Source organism: Marmota flaviventris, chromosome X (genome assembly GCF_047511675.1).
Source record: "Marmota flaviventris isolate mMarFla1 chromosome X, mMarFla1.hap1, whole genome shotgun sequence".
NCBI classification, from domain to species: Eukaryota; Metazoa; Chordata; class Mammalia; order Rodentia; family Sciuridae; genus Marmota; species Marmota flaviventris.
Window position 1 is genome coordinate 133,207,934 of NC_092518.1, and position 8,574 is coordinate 133,216,507.

Consider the following 8,574-nt stretch of genomic DNA (forward strand, 5'->3'; position numbering starts at 1 on the left):
GTAGAGACAGGAGAGGCCCCAGAAGGTATCACCCCTCCTTTGAAATGGCTGACAGTCCCTCAAGGTGGCCTCTGGGCTTGCCTAGCCCCCAACAACCTCTGCCTCCCAGCAGGTACTGGGGCTTGCCTCAGTCACTGGCAAGCCCCTGCCCCTCAGTAGATCCTTGCCACTTGTGACCAGGCCAAAGTACTATCTTTTCCTCTAGAAGCCTCCCACCAATCTGGGCCAGGGACCCAGCACCAACAGAAGGACCACAGCAGAGGCCAGGGCAGCAGCAGCAGCCCCTTGGAGACCACAAGCCATGGGCAGAAAAGGCTTGGAAACAGGAGAGGGCACTGGCCTGGGCTTGCAGACCTGGACACCATGAAACAGGCCATGCCCTCCCTGCCAGCCTCGTGCTTCCTGGCCCAGACAGCTATAGCCTGCAACAACATCAAGATGAAGCATGTCCCTGCCCTGACTGACCCCAGTCTGACCACATTCTACCTGGCAGGTAAATGACCCCTCTTCCAGGTTTGTGAGAAGGTAAGAAGGACTCATGCCTGGGTTCTTGTCCTGGTGAGTCCTAGGCCACTGTGGCTGCCTCACTGCACTGGGGATAGTCCAACTCCCTGTGGGTCCTGGTTGGTGGTGAGAAGACGCCCTGACCTGGGACAATCAGAAGAGTTGGCTTCTTCAAAGAAGTGGTAGGTACAGAGGGGAGGGGGCAGGGGCATGGAATGTGTCTGGTCCTTTGTGTGCACAGAAAATGAAATTGCCAAGATCCCAGCCCACACATTCCTGGGGCTGCCCAACCTGGAGTGGCTGGCCCTAAGCAAGAATAAGCTGGACACCCAAGGCCTGCACCCTCATGCCTTCAAGGTGCACATGACTCTTCTACCTAATCTCTGGGGTAGCCCGGTCCTAGAGACTCTCAGGTCCTGAAATATGTTCCTCTGAATTGGTCTTCTGGGTGGAGCTGCTGGGGGTCAAGTTTGAATGAGGCACTGCAGGGGTCACCCAGCATGGAAGGCTCTCATGATTGGGGTATGTAGTCTATAGCTGGGACTGTGGGGAGCAGCACAGACTCAGTGCCTCATGAAAGAGTAAACGATACCCCCAATAGGCCTGGTTCCACTGAGAACTGGGAAGCCACAGTGCAGTCAAATCGGGTGTTGTCATGTTCATCAGCACCCCAGTCCCTAGCCCAACCCTTCTCCCCTTCCCCCAGAATCTGACGTGGCTGAAGTACCTGAACCTGGACAGGAACTCACTGTCCACAGTGCCAGCTTGGCCTGACTCCCAGCAGGAGCTCCAACTCAATGACAACCTCCTACAGGGCCTGCAGCGCAGCAGTTTTCAGGGTGTGGTCAGACTCCAAGGGTGGGGCTGGAGGAGCTAGGCCTGGGAAGCTGGGAGGCTAGAAGGCTGGGAGGCTGGGAGACTGAGGAGATGTGCTGGAAAGAAAGCACCTCAGGTCACTGAGCTTCTCTGTCTGCCTTGTAGGGCTCAGCCATCTGCTGACACTGGAGGTGGAAGGAAATCAGTTGCATGATAGGGACATCTCCCCTCTGGCCTTCCAGTCTCTGCACAGCCTTCTCTACCTAAGGCTGGACAGGAACCTACTGTGGTCCATCCCACCTAGCCTGCCAGCCTCCCTGCAGGTGACCTGGAGCCTCAGGATAGGGAAATGACATCAATACAGTCCAATGACCACAGGGTCTGAAGAAGGGCATAGTGCAGCCCCTCAGGGGAATTTTTACAATGAAACTTACAGGGCTTTGGAGGCAATAGGCCTCTCCTCAGCCTGAGTTAACCTTCCCAAAGCCCAGAGTTGGACCCCCTGGAGTGCTCTGGACATACTGAGCATCCCTAAGTAAGGCCCATATTCTCTCTAAGCCACACAGATTCCTGAAAAGGTCACTACCATTGGTGGTACTCTCTGAGGCTGTATCATGGGGACTCCCAGAATCCTTTGCATGGATATCCAGGGACCTGAGAGTAGCCAAGACGATGGCACCTGGATCCCACAGATGGGGCTGGGTGGAAGGGGGCAATGCTAGTAGGCAATGGAGACAGCCAGAACCAGAACCTGGCTGAGCCACCAGTGAGTAGCAGGTGGGCCCTCACCCTGATCTCTGGCTACATCTTGGCACAAACCTCATTGAGGAGGTGACAGAGAGTGTGCTGAAAGGCAGCCACAGCCTCAGCATGCTGGTGTTCAACAACAGCCGGCTCCAGGAGGACCAGCTAGCGCCCCGTGCTTGGATAGATCTCCCGTGAGCACTCAGAGAGGAAAGAAGGGATCAAGGAGAACCAAGTGGGGAAAGTAAAGAGGGTGGTATGGAGCCATAAGGCCCAGGAGAGGCCAGAGAAGGCCTGAGACACCAAGAGGGAAACTTGTTGCTTGGGCCTGGTCTTAGGTGGGTCACTCAGGTCACCTCCCTCCCTGTCCTGTAACTATCTGGTCCTCTGAATTGTTGCCAGCTTCTAAGGCCTTCCCTCCGGCTCTCCTGCCCAGAGAGCGAGCCTCCCTCACACATCCATGCCCAGATCTGCCCCAGCCGGTACCCAGGAAGCCCACCAGAGGCAGTGGCAGCAGAGAGAGTTGGCCTAAGGCTAATTTAGCTATGAGGTGACAAGGACACAAGGGACATGGAAGGGAAGGGGCAGGGCAAAGAGAAGAGTCTGTTTTCTTATGGCTGCCATCACAAAGCACCACAAACTGGGTGGCCTGAAACAATAGGAGTGGATTCTCTCCCGGTTCTGAAGGCCCCAAATCTGGAATCTAGGTGTTGGGGTGCTGTACTCCCTCCCAAGTCACTAGAACAAAATCCTCCCTTGCTTCTTTCAGCTTCCAGTGGTCCCAAAATTGTTCCTTAGTTTGTGGCAGCATCACTTCAGTCTCTGCCTCTATCTTCATTCTCTTCTGTCTCTTATAAGGACACGTGTCATTGGATTTAGGGCTCACCTGGGTAATCCAGGATGTCCTTCCTCATCTCCACATCCCTACTTTGACTATATCTGCAAAGACCCTTTAGACATATAAGGTCATAGTCACATGGTGTGGGGAGACATATCTCCTGGGAGCCACCATTCACTTCACTCACTACAAGAAATGTCTAGGATGACTTCCCAGATTTGGTGTGGACAACTGGGTAGGGGGTGCTGGCACTTACAGGCCTTTCCCAGTGACCAGAGGCTGCATGGTTAAGGATCCAGCACCTGGTCTTGAGAACAGTGGGGAAGGCCGGGAGAGGCTGAGTGCCAGGTCACAGGCTGAAGAGGGTCTGGTGACTACCAAGACAGGGTGGGGCTGGAGTGGGGAGGGGAGGTGGGGGTCCCCAGACAGTCCTACCGCCATTCCCTGAACCAGAGCCTCCCGCCCTGCATCCTCATGTTCCAGGAAAAAGTTACCAGGACGTTTGGGTTTAATTATTCCTTTTTCCTCTCCCCCTCCTGCCAAGGGGGCAAAGGAAAGCAGACAGCAGCCTGGGAGGGGCCGCCCAGCCGAGTTCCACTCCTGCTGCCTGCCTGCCTGCCTGCCGCGGGGCCTGGGCAGGGGGCTGGCGGCCAGTCAAGCCCAGGCAGCACAGCCCCTGCCTCTTCTTGACTCGTCTTTTCTCTGCTGGTGGAAGGGGAGGGAGGTACGGGTCTGCAGAAGCGGAGGCAGGGGAGCTGCCCACAGGGCTGAAGCACTCTGCTTCTACAAACATGCAGGGTCTAGGTTTTTCTCTCTGCTGGGGTCAGGGCCTCAGGGGTCCACCATGGAGCCACAGGGGGCTCACAGTGACCCTGCAGATGGTTTCACTCTGAACTTCATCATCAGCTTCCCTGCATCCCTATGCACCAGTGGACATTGAAGTCTACATGATCCCTCAGGGTCCTTCTGGGAGCCTGGTTTGTCTCTCCCTGTCCATCTGCCTTCTGCATGGCTGATGATAAGACTGGCTGAGGCCTGAAGAGGACAAGAGGAGAGAGGGAGGGCTCTGAGGCCTAGGATGTAGAATGGGGGTTGGGGGGTGGCAAGGCACAGAGGGAGTGGAAGGAGTGGGAGAAGAGTCTGCTGTCTCTGCAGAGGTTGGTGTAGCTAGCCCTGCAGACAGAGAGGAAAGCCCCACCCAGTTCCCCTCTCCCTAGGCTTTAGATGACAAAAGGTGAAACAGAAGCCACACAGGGTCAGGCCTGACTCAGAGGTTGTTTGAATCCCTGCTATGGAGAGGTCCAGGTGGCAGCTGCCATCTAGGGTCAAATCCCCAGGATCCTCTTGGGTGTGGGCCCAGGATCCTGATTTGGAGTTTTAGTCTGTAGAGCTCTTGCAGCTGGGCGTGGCACATTTGAGCCACCAGCTCCCTGCACACCTGTGTCTTGCTCCACAGGAAGTTGGGGACCCCTCCACCTATCCCATAACTGGCTGGTGCACGTCCCCCCTTCAGGCCTCAGGGCCTACAGTGCTTGATGCTGCATCACAGCCTCATCGAGTGCATCTCTGGCTATATGTTTGCACACATGAAACCGGGCTTGGGGTTCCTGCACCTGTCCCACAACAGGCTTCGTGCTGATGGTGTCCATGGCATGTCCTTCCATGGCCTGCGTGCCTCTCTGGCAGAGCTGCTGCTGGATCACAACCACCTGCAGGCCATCCCGCGAGGCCACCTGGGCCTCAAGGGTCTGCAGGTGCATGTACCTGAGCCACAATAAGATCAGGTACGGTTACCTACCTGTGACTTTCTACCCGCAGTCCCCACCCCCAGCCAGGGAAGGAAGAGGCGGCCTTATGCCAGGAAGCCTTTGGCCTTATGCCAAGCTGCCTTTCAGCTTGGCTAGAGTGGTCTCCTCACCCACAGGCCTTAGAGGCCTAGGAGAGGCTGAGGACAGGAGTAGGGTTTTCACTCCCTCCCCATAATCCATCCATCAGTCCATTTTAGTTGTCATGATTGGAGCCTATGCCCGTGACTGCCAGGCCCAGGCAGCCAAGGAAGAGGGCTGGAATAGGTGAATCTGGACAGATTTAAGCCACATGCACTGGCTCTCCAATGTCCATGAAGTCCCTGAGCCATGCCCTAGATGCTGCTTCTTTGGCAGGGGCTTCAGAGGGCCTGGTTCCCACCCGCCCTCACTAGGATCCTGCAGTCCCTTGCGACTGGCCTCCCTTGCTGTACCTGAGCAAAAGCGTGAACAATGGAGGGCAGGCTGCAGCCCAGAGTAGCAAGAGCAAGGGCTGGGGTCTAGTCTCAAGTGTTCAGCTGGGTCGAGGCCAGGAGGGAGTAGCAACTGCTGCAGTGTCAGGAGCCCGCCTGACCTTAGCCCCGGGTTTTGGTCTCTAGGCCTCCATCGTACCACTCCTGTCTCTGTGGGTCTCTCTCCTTCTCTCTCTCTCTCTCTCTCTCTCTCTCTCTCTCTCTCTCTCTCTCTCTCTTTTATTTTAATTGTAGTTGGACACAAATACCTGTGTTTTAATAATTTATTTATATGTGGTGCTGAGGATCGAACCCAGGGCCTTGCACATGCTAGGCGAGCACTCTACTGCTGAGCCACAACTCCAGCCCTCTCCTTGTCTCTTTTTGCATGGTGCTTTCCCCTGCTTTGGGGGCTCTTCTCTCCCCTGATCTGCCTTGCTACCCCCTTCACAGTTATGTGCCCCTGAATTCCATCTGTGACAATGTGTGTGGCCCAGGACTCCAACCGCATCTCCGCACACCTGGAAAACAACCTCATTGACCAGCGCCACATTATACCCACTGCCTTCTCTTGCAGCCAGGCATCAGAGCGTGGTCCTCCAGCCCCAGCAGGGGAGGAGGGCTCCTAGCCCTGCCATACCCACCTTCCTCATACGTACACTGCTGATTATGTGGGGAGTCACCAAGGGCAGGCTCCACTTGATCTTTGTAGACTGGGAGAAAGATCCTCTTCTCATTGACTGATGGAAACCCCTTCACTTAGCAAATGTCCCAGTGGAGGGCAAGGGGTTGGGGAAGCATTGGTTTGTACTTGAACTAATAAATGAATTTCACTGAAGCCTGAGGCAGGCCTTTCTCTCTCCAAGATTTAAGCTGTAAGTGTTGGCTCTGCAGTGTCCATGGAGTTCCTGGGCCATGCACTATATGCTGCTTCGTAGCAGCGGGTTCAGAGGACCCGCTTCCTACCCACCCTCACCAGGGTCCTGCAGTCCCTTGCAATTGTCCTTCCCACCAACAGAACCCTCTTATTCAGCAAGCATCCCTGTCCTGGGCCAGGTTCCAAAGAGTGGGTTCAACTGTCATTGCAGGCTAGTGCAGAGGCCCACAGCACCTGTCTTTTGTCCTAGAGGCAGTAACTACTTTACAATGTCACCTTTGAGGAACCAACATTGCTTCTCCCTCTCCCACCATTCCAAGTCGCAGGACCCTATTTCTGGTCCTCCCATGCATCTCTATCCCCACTCAGCCTGCAAAGTCCCCAGGGCACCAACTCCAGCTCATAGACAAGAGGCTAAGGTGTGAACAAGTCCAGTATCTTGCCCAAGGATGTACAGCTTGCTTGCTGTGGGACCAAGTTGTGCCCCAATGTGGCCTGGTGCCAGAGTAGTATCCTTTCAGTAATTATTGGGGCCAGAACCCTGAATCTATACAAGACCCAGACCTTGCCCTGGGGACTCAGTGGTCACTGCTCTCTGATCAGTATTGCCATCTGTCTGAGCAAGGTTAGCCTGTGGTGCTAAAAACAAGAGTCTCTGACCTGAGGACAGGACTGGGCTGCTGTGCTGGATAGAGACCCCAGTCTGCAGCCCTTGAAAGCACTGAGGTGGTTGTCCTGTGCCTGTGTGAGGGGAGCCACAGGGGTGGACTTGAATCCCTGGGTCAGCTTCTACAGCTCATGATGCCAGGTGACAGGCAGGCAACTTGTGGTGGGTAAGGGACCAGTCCCTGCCTTCAAGGATGTGGATGGAGGAAGGGCACAAAGATGTGCACTGGAGGGACCACACTGCCACTGGCTCCAGCTGGGCTCTGTGCCTGGGAACTTTATCTTGCCTCTGTCCCATTCTGTGGCTGATCCACCCCTGCCCCCGCCCCCAACCCTCTACCTCCACCCCCACAAGAGTGTTCTCAGTAAAGAAAGGGCCAGACTCTGAAAGGGGGCGGGGAAAGGCCTGGGAAGCTGGTGGAGTGTTTGCTTTGGACTCATCCCTGCATTCCTTCTCTGGGGCCTGGGCCCGCAGATATGGCACTTCCTGTTTGGGCTGGGTCAGAGGTCAGCAGCCCTCAAGGCCCTGGCCCTGCTTTCTCATCTCTCACGACCCCTACTCCCTGGCCTGGGGGCCCTAGCCCCTGCCCCTGTCCCTCCTGCTCCAGCCTCCTCCTACAGCCCCCACCCTCTTCATAGTTCAGGCCTGGAGGCACAGGAAGTGTGGGTTGGGCAGCTCCAACATCCTCTCCTCCCCATTCTTACCTCTGCTGAGCAAATGAGGCCAGGAAGACTGCTGTGTGCAGGGGCATCCTGGCCCCAGGCCCTGCTCCAGACAAGGGGGAAAGAAAGGGAGAGAGGAGCCCCTGCCAGATAGAGGAGGACAGGGGGCAGGCACTCCATGGGTGGTTCCTGGGCTGATTTCACTTCTCAGATGGCTTGTCCTTGTGGCTGCTTTCCAGTGGCAGAGCCCAGGGTGGGGAACACTCCCTCTGTGACTATCCCCATTAAGGGCAAGAGTTTAAAATTCAGTAATTTTGCTAGGGGCTCTTGGGGGTCACCCCCTGGCCAAGTGAGAAACTGGGCTGTCACTGACAATATAGGTCTAGGTAGTCCTCAGCCAGTTCTGTGAGCACCTGGGAGCTGGGCTGGCCCTGAGTTGGGAAGGGGAAATCAAGCCTTTATGTCCCCAGGTCATCATTAGCTAGGAGACATAACTAGGGAATATGGGGTACTCTCTCCAGTCCAAGAGATTCCCCAAGAGAACCAAGAGGTCAGTATGGGGGTGAGTCCTAGCAACTAGGGGCCAGGGGCTTCAGTCCTGTGACAATGTGGGAGATGCTAGTCAGCAATCAGCCAGAGTCTTGCCAGCACTACAGTGACATCACCAGACAAGTCCAGCCTGGAGAGCAGGTTCAGCACAGAAGGGCCTGGGGCCAGGACTGAGCCACTCGATGCCTGCTTTTGCTCTCCCTTACGCCTGCACAGGGCAGGTAGCTACTGCCCTTCTCCTGAGGCAGGCACCAGCTCTGTCTGAGCATTATAGTGGTATGTGCAACCCAGTTGGTAACCCCAAAATGCTGGGCCTCTGGAAACACATGGTGGTAACGATCATATTGGTGGTGTTGATAGGGTAGAGGTGACTGGGTTCAGGTGGGGAAAAGGGAAGCATTCATCAGTACCCAGATTGAGATAGGGACACCAAGATGATGGGGCAGTGGGAGTGACGGTAAGAATAGTGGGGACAAGAAGAAGAAAGGGGTGGAAAATGGGAATGGAGAGTCATGCATTCCTTGGGATGGGGCCTGTGTCTCCTGCTGGGGACCTCAGCAGGACCTTGCATCTCCACTCCACTTCTGGCCCCAGTTTCAGAGTCCTGTAGTGAGTTCCTCTCTTATACCCTATGGCAGGGCAAGCCTTGCTTAGGTATCC

At 55.6% G+C, this 8,574-nt stretch overlaps 1 protein-coding gene across 1 annotated transcript; it reads left to right on the forward strand.

Moving 5' to 3' along the window:
• Window positions 1-363: 363 nt before the first annotated feature.
• LOC139703182 (extracellular matrix protein 2-like) lies at window positions 364-5,788 on the forward strand. Its single transcript, XM_071606113.1, has 6 exons — window positions 364-493; window positions 746-861; window positions 1,211-1,348; window positions 2,152-2,258; window positions 4,416-4,662; window positions 5,657-5,788. The coding sequence occupies exons 1-6, from the start codon at window positions 364-366 to the stop codon at window positions 5,786-5,788; spliced, it is 870 nt and encodes a 289-aa protein (XP_071462214.1).
• Window positions 5,789-8,574: the final 2,786 nt, after the last annotated feature.

What these genes read in the sequence shown, in the direction of transcription:
- LOC139703182 (XM_071606113.1), top strand. Translation starts at nt 364, where the DNA reads ATGAAACAGGCCATGCCCTCCCTGCCAGCCTCGTGCTTCCTGGCCCAG. An exon ending in TGCACCCTCATGCCTTCAAG is followed by an intron (nt 862 to 1,210) that starts GTGCACATGACT and finishes CCCTTCCCCCAG; the next exon opens with AATCTGACGTGGCTGAAGTA. An exon ending in CGTGCTTGGATAGATCTCCC is followed by an intron (nt 2,259 to 4,415) that starts GTGAGCACTCAG and finishes TCCCCCCTTCAG; the next exon opens with GCCTCAGGGCCTACAGTGCT.